This window comes from Lynx canadensis, chromosome A2, assembly GCF_007474595.2.
Source record: "Lynx canadensis isolate LIC74 chromosome A2, mLynCan4.pri.v2, whole genome shotgun sequence".
NCBI classification, from domain to species: domain Eukaryota; kingdom Metazoa; phylum Chordata; class Mammalia; order Carnivora; family Felidae; genus Lynx; species Lynx canadensis.
The window spans coordinates 16,884,150-16,901,275 of NC_044304.2; the positions used below are offsets into that span (position 1 = coordinate 16,884,150).

Consider the following 17,126-nt stretch of genomic DNA (forward strand, 5'->3'; position numbering starts at 1 on the left):
AGAATTCTTTATGTATAGAAAGAAACTGAACTCTATATAGAAAGAAAAAAACTAAAGCTTAGAAAAGTTAATTATCTTGCCAACGGTCACAGTTAAGTGAACTGGGAACGAAACTCAGTTCTGAAGCATACCTTGAAACAAAACCAGCCGCTAAGAAAGCTGACACATGGAGACATGGAGGAGTTAATGTTTCCCTCAATCTTCTGTTCTTTATTTTTTGGTTCTTAAAAATTAGAAACTTAAATCACAGACATACTAAGAAAACAAACAAACAAAAAAAGAAGGTATTTTTTTTTGAGCTAGCTGTTGGGTTTTTAATTGCACAATGTTTGAAAACATTATCTTCGAAATGGAGAATTTTATCAGATTACATTTATGCATTGGCTGGGATCACCAGACTCAAAGTCTGCAGAATCCGGGTTTTGGTCTTTGTTCTACAACTAGTCGTATAACCTGAGGCTTCTCATCAACTTCTCTGGGTTTGTTTCTACATCTATGAGATGAAAGAGTTTAAGAAACTCAAAAATCATCTGTGATATTAACATATGAAACATCTTTCCTGTTAGAACTTAAAGTGTGTACTAAGGTCAGTAATCCAGTTATAAACATAACTTGTGTAAAAATGAAATATGCAAAAGTAGAACAGATTTATGTGTTGTGTGTAAGAAAGTTTCATTCCAAGAAATTATATAAAATTGTATTTAATTCCTAATTAGATCTCATTTAATACTAACTTCTTAAGGTTATATTTCTAGCATTTTATACATATTCTTTTTGTTTTTCCTTGACAACTAAATATATATCCTAATGGCTCAAGAAAAATGTGAAGTTCAAGGTTAGTGGGCTGAGTTCCTAAGAGGCAGGAACCATCCATATTTCTTTGGCACCAAATAAACCTACCACTGTGTAGACCCTCAAATACCGGTTAAATGAATAATGAAAATATGGCATTTCCATCTTAGAGAATGCTTTTTAAAAAAAAAAAATTTTTTTTTTAACTTTTATTCACTTTTGAGAGACAGAGACAGAGCATGAGTGGGGGAGGGGCAGAGAGAGAGAGGGAGACACAGCATCCAAAGCAGGCTCCACGCTCTGAGCTGTCAGCACAGAGCCCGATGTAGGGCTCGAACCCAGGAACTGCAAGAGCATGACCTAAGCTGAAGTCAGGCGCTTAACTGAGCCACCCAGGCGCCCCCAGAATGCGTTTTTAATTCTTAACTTGATTCTTATAATAACGTTGTTAAAAAGGTAGATCAGAAAGGAGTTCTGATTCAAACAAAATGATATAGGTTCAGAAAATTTATTTTAGTTGCCTAAGTTAAGAAACTAGTAAATGGTAGGGGCGCCTGGGTGGCGCAGTCGGTTGGGCGTCCGACTTCAGCCAGGTCACGATCTCGCGGTCCGTGAGTTCGAGCCCCGCGTCGGGCTCTGGGCTGATGGCTCAGAGCCTGGAGCCTGTTTCCGATTCTGTGTCTCCCTCTCTCTCTGCCCCTCCCCCGTTCATGCTCTGTCTCTCTCTGTCCCAAAAATAAATAAACGTTGAAAAAAAAAAATTAAAAAAAAAAAGAAACTAGTAAATGGTAGAGCCGGAACTAAAAGTTTAAATTCTAAATTCAAAGCTTTTTATAGTTATCCACAAATGCCTGTTTAGAACAATTAATATTTAGTGGATACTTTCCCGGGGAATTCTTAGAAGGGACGTGCAGTAGATTAAAGATGGCCATAAACTCACTGGCTTTCTTTTCATGGAGAGGAGGGTCTATAATCCCTCCTCTCGAATCAACGCAGGTTCTCTAACTGCCTTGCCCAAGAGAAAACAGTGGTGCCATTTTCCAGTTCCCAGCTTGGGAACTTCATGTCCTGTCTTTTGGAACGTTCCTTCTGGGAGTCCCTAGCTGCCATATACTACATGTGATCAACGTGGAAGAGACCACAGAGACCTCAAGACTGCATGAAGAGGAAAAAGAAACCAGCCACTTCTACCAAGGATTAGGACTTGAAGGAATCTGTCTCAGACTCTCCATGAACCTACCTGTGAGGTGAGTACTGCTAAATGATTCAACTGATACCACATGGAGCAGAATTGCACAGGTGTTTAGTGCTCAAATTTTGCACAATCATGAGCTATAATAAAAAATGGTTGTTTTTTAAAAACACTAAATTCTTTTCCCACTATGGGAAAAGAATCTGGTATCTGGAAATGGGGTGCTGTTGTATCAAAAACTTTCAGTGTGGCTTCAGATCATGCAGTGGGCACAGGCTGAAAGGATCTAAAGAAAACCACTGGCAAGAGCTTTTAGAACAGAGAGGAAAATGTTCCTGGAGGTTGGAGAGAAGCAGATCTTCTCTCCAAAGAGAAGTTTGGAAACACTGTCACTTCTGGTGATGTGGAAAATAGGAGTCATTAATGAACTTGTGAATCTGGCTGGAGTGATTTCTAGACAAAACATAAACTTTCTTTAGGCATTTTATTACAAGCAGCCAGAAGAGAAAGGAACCAAAGAGGGAACTATTCCATCTTCAGGCCATCATTATTGGAGTTAGAAATCTCCTAGACAATTAAGAGCAAATACAACAAAGTTGAAAATGAAACTTTCGGGGCGCCTGGGTGGCACAGTCGGTTAAGCGTCCGACTTCAGCCGGGTCACGATCTCGCGGTCCAGGAGTTCGAGCCCCGCGTCGGGCTCTGGGCTGATGGCTCAGAGCCTGGAGCCTGTTTCCGATTCTGTGTCTCCCTCTCTCTCTCTGCCCCTCCCCCGTTCATGCTCTGTCTCTCTCTGTCCCAAAAATAAATAAACGTTGAAAAAAAAAAATTAAAAAAAAAAAAAATAAATAAATAAAAAAAGAAAATGAAACTTTCTCATCTCTAGTTGCTCCCAGCAAGGGTTTGAAACTAAAAAATGGCTTCAGGACAAAGATAAAATCCAGAACATTACCAGTTAGTCGTGACCTGAGAGTAAACAGCTCAAGGTGTGGCTGTAAGACATTCTGATCAAAAAGTATCGTAGAATTTCTAAGAATCTTAGAATTTCTAAGAATAAGGGTATTCTTGCCTCTTATACTCTTAGACTCTCTTTACTAGACAGGAGGGCCTCTAAGTATCTTCAAGAGCATGTCTCCTATATTCTATATTACTACAAGTTAATGTTTTCCAACAAGTTTGAAGGTTTTCATCAGCCACAATTCCCACCAACCCCCCCACCCCCCCGCCTCCTTCACTCTTTCCTTTCCTTCTGGGACTCATATTACAGGCTAAGAAAGGCCCCTCACAGCAGCAAAATTGGGCTGATTTTTTAATGGCAAAGGAAAAGGATTCAGAATGCAGTATCCAAAGACCACAGGGCCAAGCCAAAAGCTGTAGAGAATAAGTCACAGAGGGCAAGACTGGGGCCCTGGGAAGACAGAAAGGGGAAACATATGCCTGACTAGATTTCAAAGTTGCTCTGAACTATGTGTGCTCTCTCAGGGCCTTCCATCTTCACACTTACTGAATGTGAGTGCAGTTTCTCTCCAAGTTTCCAACCACTTTTATGTCAGTCCTCAAATTCTTCTGAGATGACCAACATGCAAGGAGCTGCACCTGAAAGACCACTCCTAAAGAGAGCTTCCTCTGTACCCGAGATCTCAAAAGCCCAGCCTTAGCCTGATTATCATAACAACATGAAACCATGGAATGCTTACTTTTCAGTTGGGAGATATGTAGGTAATTGGTGACCAGAGGGTAGACTGGGGGGTTTAAGGTGGCATGCCTTCTGTGTAGAGGCATGGTCAATGATCCCTCACCTTGAATTTGGATAGAACTTTTTTACTGTTTATTTTTGAGAGAGAGAGAGTGCGCACATGCGCCAGTGGGGAAGAGGCAGAGAGACAGAGACAGACAGACAGACAGACAGACAGACACACACACACACACACACACACACCACACACACCACACACACCACACACACACACACACACACACACACACAGATTCCCTTCTGGTGGCTTGGGACACTTTTCTCTTAAAATTATAAGCTTCCAAGTATAAAGTCCAACTATTTTGATACCAACCTAATGTGAGGAAGCCCAAGATAACGAACTCTGTAGATGAGCTGTGTGGAGACAGTGATGCCAGCCAGTCCCAGGTCATATAGCCACCCTGCTTACCCATCAGGCACAGCAGGCAGGCTGCCTCAGGTCCTCCCTTCACAGCCCAGCTGTGAGCAACCTTAGCCAATGTCACATGGAACAGGGCTTGTCCAGCTGAGTCTGCCTGAGTTCCTCAGTCATAAAAATGATAAGATGCAATAAAGTGATGATGGTCTTAAGCTAGGTTTTGTAATGGTTACATAGCCCTGGGTAACTGGGGCAGGAGCACTACTAACGCTCAAGCTAAGGATTCCTGAAGGTCTGGCAGCAGTGATGACCAGGGCTTCCCCAAGAAGGGCTGTCGGGAGCTCACATCCCTTCACATACTGGCTTTATGGAACTTAAGAATGATGAGGGGCGCCTGGGTGGTTTAGTCAGTTGAGCGTCCGGCTTCGGCTCAGGTCATGATCTCACGGTTTGTGATTTCGAGCCCCATGTCGGGCTCTGTGCTGACAGCTCAGAGCCTGGAGCCTGCTTCGGATTCTGTGTCTCCCTCTCTCTCTGCTCCTCTCTCACTCGTGCTCTGTCTCTTTATCTCTCAAAAATAAGTAAACATTAAAAAAAAGTTGTTTTTTTTTTTTTTTTAAGAATGATGAGGTGTGGGAGTGTGGCCCAGATGTGTGCTATGTGGAGAAATGACCTAAAAGAGATGAATGATACCACAAAGGTAACTTGGTTGTAACAGAGTTGAGGTGAACTTTACATAACAAAGCCTGAAGTCCAGCTGGTGGAACAGGAGTAGTTTTCTGTTTAGTCATATAAAGATCAAAGTGAACAGGTCTAACTATAGGCAAAATGATCCAACAGGTCAATTTTTCTTTTGGTTTTATCTCTAGAATATCATCAAGTAAAAGGACATCGTTTCACTGATCAATGCATATAGTGTCAATCAATTTCAGCAAACACTTATCTGGTAAAGCCTTACGACTACAATGTACAATGAAAAACTTTCCTATCTCAAAAAAGAATTTCAGAATTTCAGGCAAAGGGGAGCAGGTAAGAGGTATCTCTGAGAGGTGAGAAAGAATCTTCCTGTTACCCCAGAACTAATATCTAGTTACCATGAAGACAAACCTACTTTAGCCATTTCAAGATATATAGGAATGGGGTGGTGACAGAATAAATCTAAAGAAAATGTCTGTAAGTCTTACGAAAATGTGATCTCAGGCACCTGGGTGGCTCAGTCTGTTGAGCATCTGACTTTGGCTCAGGTCATGATCTCATAGTTGGTGAGTTCAACACCCACATTAGGCTCACTGCTGTCAGCCTGTCAGTGCAGAGCCAGAGCCGGCTTCAAATCCTCTGTCCCCTTCTCTCTGCCCCTCCCCCACTTGCACTCTCTCAAAAATAAACAAACAGTAAAAAAAAAAAAGAAAGAAAATGTGACCTATGCTATCTTGGAGGAATTGAGTCCTGCTGATGCTGAATAAGGAGAACATTCTAGTTTTTAAGGTTTCTAATTTATTCTAGCAATAGTTCTGAACTTTTCCTTCCAGCTAAAACTAAGCACCCAGATGGAAGGGATGTAGAGCACCCAGCCAATGGTGTTCCTTCCCACACCCACACACCACTCTTCAGGTAGGTCAATTCACAGCTTGTCGGTAGATGCAATGAAGAAATGGATATGCTACCAAAGAGTTCCTCATATGGCAAGGCTGGGGAAAAGCCAGAATGCATGCCCACCGTCCCTATGTGTTTTGGAGCTAGATTCAGAACCTCTAATTACTACTCCATGTCAGTGTGACAAACAATTAAAATGTATCAAGGAAAAGTCTTAATAACAAAGCTGTTTATAGATACAGAAAAACAAAAAGAGAGTAAGAGAAAACTTGGATTGGCTAGATCAGCTGTACTAATTACAGTAATTTAAGTGAATTCCTTACCCTTAATTCCCATGTAGCACAAAGATGATTATGTGTGCTGTGAAATGCATCAGACCCAGCTGTTAAGTGGCACTGAACAGTTCATGCATGCCAAGTCATGTGTCACACGCATGTGTATCACTCACAGATCTGTGGAAAACACAGCTGTCATGAGAATAAAGATCTCCTTTCCCAGTTATTAGAAACAAGACTGAGTGAGGATGATGGAGTGAAAATTCGGTGACCTGGAAGGAAAATGTTCTTTGGACTCTTCTAAACCTTGCACAGAATATCTAAGGAGCAGGGCAATTGCTCCATAAAAGCAGTTTCTCTGCAGTAAAGGAGTCAAACAGCTGTGGCAAGGTGGTCAGAAGTACACAGCACACAAACTTTTGTGCCCAAAGTTGCACATGTTAACAGCTATGAGGCCATCATGTTTTTCATCAGCTATGAAAACGATTTATCGTCATCTACCATTTTAGTTCCTTCTCCAGCAACTTACAGTGAAGCTGACACAGTGGCAGAAGGAGGAGAAATAATGGAAGAGAGAGAGAGAGAGAGAGAGAGAGAGAGAGAGAAATATCTCTATGAGAGGGAAGAGGGTCCAAAAAAGCCCAACTGGAGATCACACAGTGGGTTCTATCTGGGAGAACCACAAGGAACAGTTCTGGATGGACAGGCAAGAAAGGACGCTTGAGAACTGAGACGGGTCCTGATCATGAAAATCTTGTGAATTCTACACTAAAGAGTTTAAAATTTTAGCCTGAGAGAGATAAGAGAGCTTATTTAAGAAAGTATCATGTTCCTATTTGTATTTTTAAAGATTCTTCAGAAAAGCAGTAAGTAGTCCATTGTATTAGAAGACAGGTTAGCAACCATTCTTGGGGGGCGGGCGGGGGCAGGGGGAGGACGGTAACCAAAAGGGAGTATGAGGGAGCTTCTGAAAGGCTAGGAATATTATGCTGCTTGAAGTGGGTGCTGTGTGTGAGCCCACAGGTGGGCTCCACCTGTGAATAATTCACTAGCTGTAGACATATAGATCTACTGATACAAATGTAAATTATCAATAGAAAATTTCAAAAATAAAAAAGATTACTTTGCTAAAGACAGAGAATGGGCTGGAGGAGATAGGCAGAGGATGAGGGATGCCGGCCTAAGGGAAAAGTGAAGGGCCTGGGCATTACCAGAGGCACTAATGCACCAGGAAGGATTTGGTGGCTGAATACCTATGGAAAGTGAAAGAATGAGGAGAGACCAAGATGACCTGAGGCTGCAACTCTGAAGACTGGTGGATGGCTGTGTTGTCTCCTGATAAATGTCACAAAGGACAGAGGCCCTCCTGGCCTCCAGCTCACTTATGAAATAATCCCAAGACCATCCTTAAGGTCTCTAAGATCCCTGGTAGCAGTCTGAACGAGAACTTAGCTCTGAGGCAATGAGGTGCCAAAGGGTCCAGCCTGACAGGAGAAACAGAGAATCAAAAAACTGCTTCCAGTGAAGCGGCAAAACCAAATGAACAGGAAACAGCTGTCAAATTGGCATCCAGAGAAGTACTCACTCATCCCAAGAGACAGAGAACGGTAGAGGAGAGAGAATACCTAATACTGCAACTAAACCACCATGAAGATCGGGAGGCATCTGTGGAAGAGACTGGGAAGTAGGAACACACAGGATCTCCAGCTCTTGTAAGAGTCAGCTTCAGCTGGGGCTACTGTCTGGACTGACTGTGCCCTGTAAACACCCTCCTCCTCATTGTCCACACCTAGGCCTGATGTGTGGGAACTCAAAACAATGGTCTTGTGGTTTAAACTGGGTCACCTGTGGGTCTGTTATTAAATCATGCACCACAGATTAAGCACTTGGAGAAGTCGTCTGCAGCAGCTGAACAGTCTATAGGTACTAAAGGCCATGAAAGAATATCTTTACCAATGGATTAAGAACAGCTCAAGATAAAAAGATTAGGTATGTTCCAGTAAACGCTCCTCAAAACGTGGGAACCTATAATGGAAGGAAGCTACTTCAGAGGGTAGGATGGAGAAGGGGTGAAAAGGTTTTTCAAAACTTCACATATTCATGCCTGGAATGTTTTAAAATGCGAAAGCAACACAAAGTGGGAAAAATAACATTCTCCTTTTTTTCTTAAATATGCTGTGAAGCCAATACTAGGTTATAAATAGAGAAAACCACCCCCAGAAAAGCTGGCAAATTCAAGAAGAAAAAGTTATTTTAGATCCCCCTCTTTCCTTTCAGTCTGTAAGAGCAGGGTGAAGTATTTATACAAGGAAACAGATTTTTGTCTTAAAAATCACAAATATTTCAATCGAACAGAAACTGGAACAGTAGTCTAAGACAAGTTCTGCAGGCAAATGTGAGGGACTTTAAGTTCGGCTACATCTCTGCGGTCTCCATGAGCTGAGTAGAGCGGTATAAGCAAGGCCTGGAAGGCAGCCCCCCTCCAGGACCAGATCTGCGACTCGCCCCCACCCCTCCTGCCTGCACAATTCTTAACCTAGAAATGCCGGTCAAGCAGTCATCTCGTGTTGGGTGCAAGGCTCATTATACTAAACGTTCTCAATAACTGACAACAATGCAACCATTCACGGCTGGCAAGAGCCTGGAAAGGGCTGTCAGTGGCAAACCTTGGCTTTGGTTGCAGCTGAAGCAAGAGCAGCTGCTGCGGCCGTGGCCACATTTCCTTCGGAAATTTCATGTTCTACTTTCTTCTTCCCGAGATCACTTTCTCTTTCTTTACAAGTATCAGTGAGTTCCTTGTTCTCTTCAGTTTCCTTTTCTTCTGAAAAAAAATCAGAAAGCCTTATTACCAGTGTGCCTCATCTCAATAAGCCAGCTTACTTCTCACCTCCGCCACATGACAAACTAGGACTGAGGTTACAAAGAGATCTCAGTGCCTTCTTCTTTGTAAGACTTTTGCAGAGCCATTCCATGCATGTAAGGGAGCCTCCATCTGAGATGGATTTTCTAAATAGTATGCTTTGTCTTTCCTTCATTTCTCTAAGCTCTCTGTGTAGTTCCCTAGGATATAAAGGGAACTAAGCCCTGCCGTAAGACCAAAAAGATCAGTCAATGAAAGGCTCTGAGAAACCCCAGTGTCTGGAGGAAATGAGAACAAAGCACTTCCGCAAGCCTTCTGAGACAGGCACGATGGATCCGCCAGCCACTGACCGTGACTTCTGTCACAACGAGCAACTTGTTTGTCTACATATTACTGAAAACAAGGTAGCCATTGGTATTAGCACTGGTGCCTAGGAGCCAAATAAAACTCAAACTCGAACATTTGTTTATTGTTACATTAAGAAACAAACCCAGGGCTCAGTCAGTTAAGCGTCCGTCTTGGTTGTGGCTCAGGTCATGATCTCACGGTTGTGGAATCAAGCCCCATGATGGGCTCTGCGCTGACAGTGTGGAGCATGCTTGGGATTCTCTCTCTCTCTCCCTCTCTGCCCCTCCCCTGCTTACACTCTCTTTCCCTCTCTCAAAATAAATAAATAAACTTAAAAAAAAAAAAAAAGAAACCTAATGAGTGAGGAAAATTTCTATACAATTAAACTGCTCACAGTTCTCCAGGGCTTGTCAGTTTTACATAATAAAGTCTAAAGAGTTTCCTCAAATTACCTGATTTGGTATCCTCACTAACTTCACTGTCCTGCTCCTTCTCACTATGTTTTTCATTTTCTCCATCTTGTGCTTTATCACCTTCATCTGTTTCGTTTTCCCCTTTGTTTTCTGCCTGAACGAGGAGGTATAAAAGAAGAGAACAGAGATTGAGCAAAAAAACCCAGTCCTTCAACTAGTGATATTATCTAAGAGTAACAAAAGATTCCATTATTTTGGGCAGGGAGTGCACTAGGGCCTTGGAAAGAAGAGCTAGAAATCAATACATTCAAAGAAACACCTTTCACTACCTCCATACCTGAGTGCTCACATGTTAATACGCCTCCACAACACACAGTCCCTGCACTCTTTGTGCCCTGTGCTATAAAGCCAGGGTCACAATGTCCAAAGGAATGGCATGGAAATTCATTTATGTTATTTACTGGTTAAATAGAGAAATACTTAATAAACAAATGAATTACTGATTACCTGTCCAAAAGAATCAAGAGCATTTAAAATGTACATTATCAACCGAGAAGATGGAATACTGCCAAAATTAAAAGCTGACAAAGCCTTTAATACAGTCATTTGCTAATGGTTTTTAGTAAGAGCCACAATAGGGCATCAGTGATTATGCTCTGGGGACTGTAAACTTCAATTCTTCTGGTTAGAATTTGGTTTCATTTACTGACTCTGAAATCCTTGTGACTTTGGACAAATCATGTAACATTGTCTATAAAATAAAGAGATCATCATTGACTTGATGAGACTGTTTAGGAACTAGATGAATTCACAAATGGGAAGTACAAAGCACAGTATGTTGAACAATGTAAGAATTATAATTAATTTTACTCTTATCCTCATCCTGTCCTTATCTATATACAATTTTAAAACAACACACGTAATCAACACCTTAAATCGCATATTGTATATGTTCACTCAAATATTGAGTGAATGCTCATCAAGGCTTCTAATCTTATCTTTTTTAACTGAAGTATAGTTGACATAAAATGTTATATCAGGTTCAGATTTACAACACAGTTGACAATTCTACACATTACACAATGCTAACTATGATAAATCTACTTCCTGTCCATATATTTTATTACAGTACTGACTATATTCCCTATGCTGTACTTTTCAGCCCCGTGACTTATTTATAACTGAAACTTGTACCTTAATCCTCCTTTACTTATTTTGCCCATCCCACCAACCCCCCTTTCCCCTCTGTCAATCACCACCTTGTTTTCTGTATTTATGGGTCTATTTCTGATTTTTTGGTTTTGTTTTGTTTTTCAGATCCCATATAGAAGGTGTTTTTTTTAATTTTGTTTTTTAAAATTTACATCCAAATTAGTTAGCATATAGTGCAACAATGATTTCAGGAGTAGATTCCTTAGTGCCCCTTACCCATTTAGCTCATCCCCCCTCCCACAATCCCTCCAGTAACCGTAACCCTCAGTTTGTTCTCCATATTTATGAGCCTCTTCTGTTTTGTCCCCCTCCCTGTTTTTATACTATTTTTGTTTCCCTTCCCTTATGTTCATCTGTTTTGTCTCTTAAAGTCCTCATGTGAGTGAAGTCATATGATTTTTGTCTTTCTCTGACTGATTTCACTTAGCATAATATCCTCCAGTTCCATCCACGTAGTTGCAAATGGCAAGATTTCATTCTTTTTGATTGCTGAGTAATACTCCATTGTATATATATACACCACATTTTCTTTATCCATTCATTTATCGATGGACATTTGGGCTCTTTCCATACTTTGGCTATTGGTGATAGTGCTGCTAGAAACATGGGGGTGCATGTGTCCCTTCAAAACAGCACATCTGTATCCCGTGGATAAATGCCTAGTAGTGCAATTGTTGGGTCGTAGGGTAGTTCTATTTTTAGTTTTTTGAGGAACCTCCATACTGTTTTCCAGAGTGGCTGCACCAGTTTGCATTCCCACCAGCAAGGCAAGAGATCCTCTCTCTCCACATCCTCGCCAACATCTGTTGTTGCCTGAGTTGTTAATGTTAGCCATTCTGACAAGTGTGAGGTGGTATCTCATTGTGGTTTTGATATGTATTTCCCTGATGATGAGTGATGTGGAGCATTTTTTCATGTGTCAGTTGGCCATCTGGATGTCTTCTTTGGAGAAGTGTCTATTCATGTCTTTTGCCCATTTCTTCACTAGATTATTTGTTTTTTGGGTGTTGAGTTTGATAAGTTCTTTATAGATTTTGGATAGTAACCCTTTATCTGATATGTCATTTGCAAATATCTTTTCCCATTCCATCAGGTGCCTTTTAGTTCTGCTGATTGTTTCCTTTGCTGTGCAGAAGCTTTTTATTTTGATGAGGTCCCAGGAGTTCATTTTGTTTCCCTTGCCTCTGGAGACGTGTTGAGTAAAAAGTTGCTGAGGCCAAGATCAAAGAGGTTTTTGCCTGCTTTCTCCTTGAGGATTTTGATGGCTTCCTGTCTTACATTTAGGTCTTTCATCCATTTTGAGTTTATTTTTACTTTTGTGTATGCTGTAAGAAAGTGGTCCAGGTTCATTCTTCTGCATGTTGCTGTCCAGTTTTCCCAGCACCACTTGCTGACAAGACTGTCTTTATTCCATTGGATATTCTTTCCTGCTTTGTCAAAGATTAGTTTGCCATACGTTTGTGGGTTCACTTCTGGGTTCTCTATTCTGTTCCATTGATCTGAGTGTCTGTTCTCGTGCCAGTAGCCCATATAGAAGTTAAATGTTAACGGTAGTTGTCTTTCTCTGACTTATTTCCTTATTCTAATACCCTCTAGGGTCTATCCATGTTGTCATGAATGGCAAGATTTCATTCATTTTTAAGGCTGAGTAATAATATTCCTGTGTGTGTGTGTGTGCGTGTGTGTGCGCGTGTGCATGTGTTTGATACATACTTCTTCTTTATCCATTCATTTATCTGTGGACATTTATGTTGCTTCCATATCTTGGCTACTATAAATAACGTTGCAGTGAACATAAGGATGCACAGATCTTTTTGAATTAGCATTTTCGTTTTCTTTGGATAAATACCCAGTAGTGGAATTGCTGGATCATACGGTGGTTCTATTTTTAACTTTCTGAGGAAGCGCCACAGTTTTGCAGAGTGGCTGCACCAATTTACATTCCCATCAACAGTGCACGAGGGTTCATTTTCCCCACATCCTTGTTAACACTTTTTGATACTAGCTTTTCTGATTGGTGTGAGGGGGTATCTTGTGGTTTTGATTCGCATTTCCCAGATGATGAGTGATACCGAGCATCTTTTCATGTGTCTGCTGGTCATCTGTATATGTTCTTTACAAAAATGTCTATTCAGGTCCTTTGTCCATTGTTAAATCATGTGCCCCTGATCCTGAAGAGGCTGTAAAGTCCCATACTGCCTCACCCACCTTGTGTTTATAGCCTCTCTGAGTCAGAGATCAAGTCACAAACACATGGGGCACTTTGTTGCCTTCTGCACATTAGCTTCAGTGTCTCCTCCATGCCAGTGGAATCTTCGATTCCCTCTCCTCTATTTCAATTTTTATAGTTCTACCTGCTCTTTAAAACCTACTTCAAATGTCGCCTTCTGATTAACACTTTTCTAACTATTTTCCTGCTGGCAGTTAAATCTCCTACAAAATTCCTTAGTATTCTATAGTTTTCTTCTGGCACAAATATAGGACCCAACCCTATAATTCAGTATCTGTAAAAACCACAATTTTGTATTCATTTCCCCAACTGTGCCTAAAAGGGATATAAAAGAAGAGGCTAGGGAGTGGATAAATCTTCCTCGAATGAATAAGTGAAAAATGTCCTATGTTATGCTTTGTGAAAATTATACCTTATACCAGCAAAATCCAAATGGCTGACAGAATCATCTGTAGTTCCCTGAGAGGGATCAAAGACAGAAGACAAAATAAACCCAAACCGTTATGCTACGAAAGGCATGCTCTCTCTGTGTCTTTTCTGTTGTAGAAGAATTCAAACATACTTTCACCTTTTCAGGCTGCTGAACATCGGTATCTGTTTCCATTTTTTCCTCCTCAGCCCCTTCTACGAACAAAAGAATAAGAACAAGTAACACAATATGGAAAAAAGGTAAAAGCTTTCACACAGCTGTATCTGAAATACAACTATGCGCAATAATGAGTCTCACAACTGTAAGGCTCACAGAAGTCCAGCATAAAACACAAACTTCATGATTGTATTAATTTAAAATTCAAAAACAGATGAAAGTAATAGTGTTAGAAATCAGGACAGCAGTTAACCAAGGAAGGGGTGGGCAAGCAAAAGTGGGATAAAGGAGGGGCCTGAGGTGCTGGTAATGATTTGTTTCCTGATCCTGGGGCTCTTTACATGAATGTGTTTAATTTGTGAAAATGCATGGAGCTGTCCAATGAGGGCTTTTATTTTCTGTAGGTATAAAAATAAAAACCTCAAAAACATTTCAAGTAAAAAAGAGCAAAAAAAAAAAAAAAAAAAAAAGCCCCAAATAATTTATTAAACCAATGCTTAATGAGTGTGTGCATGTGTGTATCTTTTTAATTTTTTTTTAAACATTTATTTTTGAGACAAGAGAGAGACAGAGCATGAACGGGAGAGGGAGAGAGAGTGACAGAGAATCTGAAACAGGCTCTAGGCCCTGAGCTGTCAGTGCAGAGCCTGATGTGGGGCTCGAACTCACGGACCGCGAGATCATGACCTGAGCTGAAGTCGGTCGCTTAACCGACTGAGCCACCCAGGCACCCCTGTATATCTTTTTTTTTTCCTGTATTATCTTTTTTTTATGTTTATTTATTTTGAGAGAAGACAGAGACAGCGTAAGTGGGGGAGGGGCAGAGAGAGAGGAGCCTAAGCAGGCTCTGAGCAGAGACTGACTCGGGGCTCAAACTCATGAAACTGTGAGATTAGGACCTGAGCCAAAACCAAGAGTCAGATGCTTAACCGACTGAGCCACCCGGGCGCCCTGTGAGTATGTATTTTGAGTCAAGCACTGGAGAAATACTGCAGAGCTAGGTATTCACTGAACATCCAGAGCATCACATACTGGCCAGAGAAGACACAAACCAACTAGTCTACCACATACATGCACGCATGAGACCCTGTGAGAAGCACAGAGGGCACAACCGTTTCAATCAGGGAAGGATAGATGGTTACGTGAGCATTTTCTAGGTGGACATGGTTGACAGGGTGGGTAATACAAATATAGAGAAGGACATTTCAAGGAAAGAGACTGAAAGACTCAAGGGTGCCAGGGAAATGTCGTTGGTGATGACTTTCAAGGGGAAGGCAGATAGGAAAAATCAGCAGGGAGATAATCCTGGTAAAAGTCGCATGAGGAAGAGCCCTTAATGTGGTACTAAGGGAGTCTTAACTATATCCTATAGGTAAGAAATTAATCAAGATTTCTAAAAAACAAAAACAGTATAATCAGAAATGTGCTGACAACTCAGAGCCTGGATCCTGTTTCCGGATTCTGTATGTCCTTCTTCTCCGCCCATTCCCAGCTCTCATTCAGTCTCTCTCTCAAAAATAAATGAACATTAAAAAAAAACCCCAAAACAAAAACAAATATTTTACATATGATGAGGGTTTGCTGTGGTTTTAAATAAAAACATCTAAATAACCTACAGCTTAAATCTTTATAGTATCCTCTTATAAATGATAAGACTAATAGTACTTATCACCAATGAGAGTATTTAAACATATTTAAACAAACATATTTAAAACTAACAGTGTCAAAGTTATTGAAAAGGAAAATCCCTCTTGCTCTAAGTCTTGCAGGTGGAACCAGACCTCACTTCCAGAATTCTGACTGACCAGGAGCTCCAGGGGATATGGTAGTTTGGGATGTCATGAATCTCACATAAGGTAGAAGATTACAACCTTCTAAAAAATGCCAAAAGGCTACAGTACCAGAAGTGAGACCAGAGTGTGGAAGAAGTGGGGCCAGGATCTATAACTTGGATCCTGTATCTGGGATCAAGTATTTGGAAAACTGGAGGGGAAGGGTCACACCCAGACATATTTGCTTGTAGTAGCTCACCGTCAGGAAGCTGAGCCCTGGACTAGCCAACTCAAGGGCAGAGAAAAGAAGCCAGGATTCCTACACAGAGCCAGCCATAGGGTTGGCCAATGGGATCTCAAGCCAATGGCAAAAACCCCTAGCTATGAGAAGCAACATCCTCTGCAGATAGTCTTTCCAATCCCAATTTTAGCCTTTTAGAGCAAATGCCAAGAAAGGAAACCACCAAGACTGGGCCGAAATATTAATCAACAGTTTCAGCACTCAAGGACTGCCAATAGGAGATCTGAATCCCGAACCTTGGCACAGCCATGGATGCAACAGATAAGTAAAAGAGAGAATCGTAAAGATCTCTAACCAACAAAAAAAATATTAGAGATATGCAGAGATTTTTTAAAAAACCCTAAAGATCAAAAGTTTTTCTAAATGCTTTTATCCTTCAGTCCAGTCGTCTGCAGAGGCAAAAAACCAAAATGAAACAGGACACCTGGGTGGCTCAGTCAGTAGAGCGGGCAACTTTGGCTCAAGTCATGATCTCACGGTTCAAGAGTTCAAGCTCCACGTTGAGCTTGCTGCTGTCAGCACAGAACCCACTTCAGATTCTCCATCCCTCTCTCTCTGCCCATCCCCTGCTTGTGCTTGGAAAAATAAATAAAACATTAAAAACAAAATAAAACCAAAAAAATTTTTTCTAGAAATGAAGTCAGAGAAAAACAGATTAAACTGGGTGAGAAGAAAATCACAAAACTATAAAACACATCTAAAGAAATGATCCCCACAGAGACTACTGAGATGGGAAATATGAAAGCATGAAAGCTAAGCTAAACAAAATCAACAGTGGCTTTCTTCCCTAATACAGCCGTCAAAAATAGAGCATTATTAGAAATAAAGGGTGACAATGTATGAGAAAAAGGTTTAATTCACTAGAAAATGATTAACTTTTTATACTGTTAAACCTAATAAAAGAGTGTCAAATGTGTAACACCAAAACTGATAGAATGGTAGGGCAGAAATGAAAATGTGCCTCACAATAGGGATTTGAACATACTTTTCTCAATTTCAAGCTCATGTGCAACATTAAAAAATACTGATCACAAATTAAGTCAAAAAGCAAGTTTTAACAAATTTTGAAAAGTCAATGACACACAAGCCAAGGTTTCTCACCATAATACAATAAAACTAGAAGTTTAAAATATACACGTAATTTCTCTGTGCTTAGAAATAGAATTTTGGAAATCAGTAAATATAGCATGAAAAGGGAAATGTAAAGTCTTCTTAAACTTACAGTAGAAAAGAAAAACATGCTCAATGTTTACACATTGTGTTCTTGATAAGCAGGAAAATGTTAACAGAATATAGAAGGTACACAAACAACAAGAAAAAAATCAAAGAAATATAAAGCAAAAATACAACAGAGATAAAACATACACAATAGAGAGAATCCATATACCCCAAACTTGGTTCTTTGAAATAATAAAGGCAATAAATCAGTGTGACACAT

General features: G+C 40.7%; 1 protein-coding gene across 5 annotated transcripts in view; it reads right to left on the reverse strand.

Annotated features, from left to right (window-relative positions):
* The window catches only part of SMARCC1 (SWI/SNF related, matrix associated, actin dependent regulator of chromatin subfamily c member 1), a 176,955-nt gene that overhangs the window by 38,309 nt on the left and 121,520 nt on the right, over window positions 1-17,126 (reverse strand). For 2 of the 5 annotated variants that reach the window (XM_030306465.1, XM_030306468.1), the window contains exons 22-24: window positions 13,592-13,653; window positions 9,627-9,741; window positions 8,633-8,787 (exon numbers count right to left, since the gene is read on the reverse strand). In XM_030306465.1, coding sequence (XP_030162325.1) covers window positions 8,633-8,787; window positions 9,627-9,741; window positions 13,592-13,653 — 332 coding nt within the window. The remainder of the gene's footprint in view (window positions 1-8,632; window positions 8,788-9,626; window positions 9,742-13,591; window positions 13,654-17,126) is intronic. The other 3 variants (XM_030306466.1, XM_030306464.1, XM_030306471.1) reach the window with 3 other exon arrangements.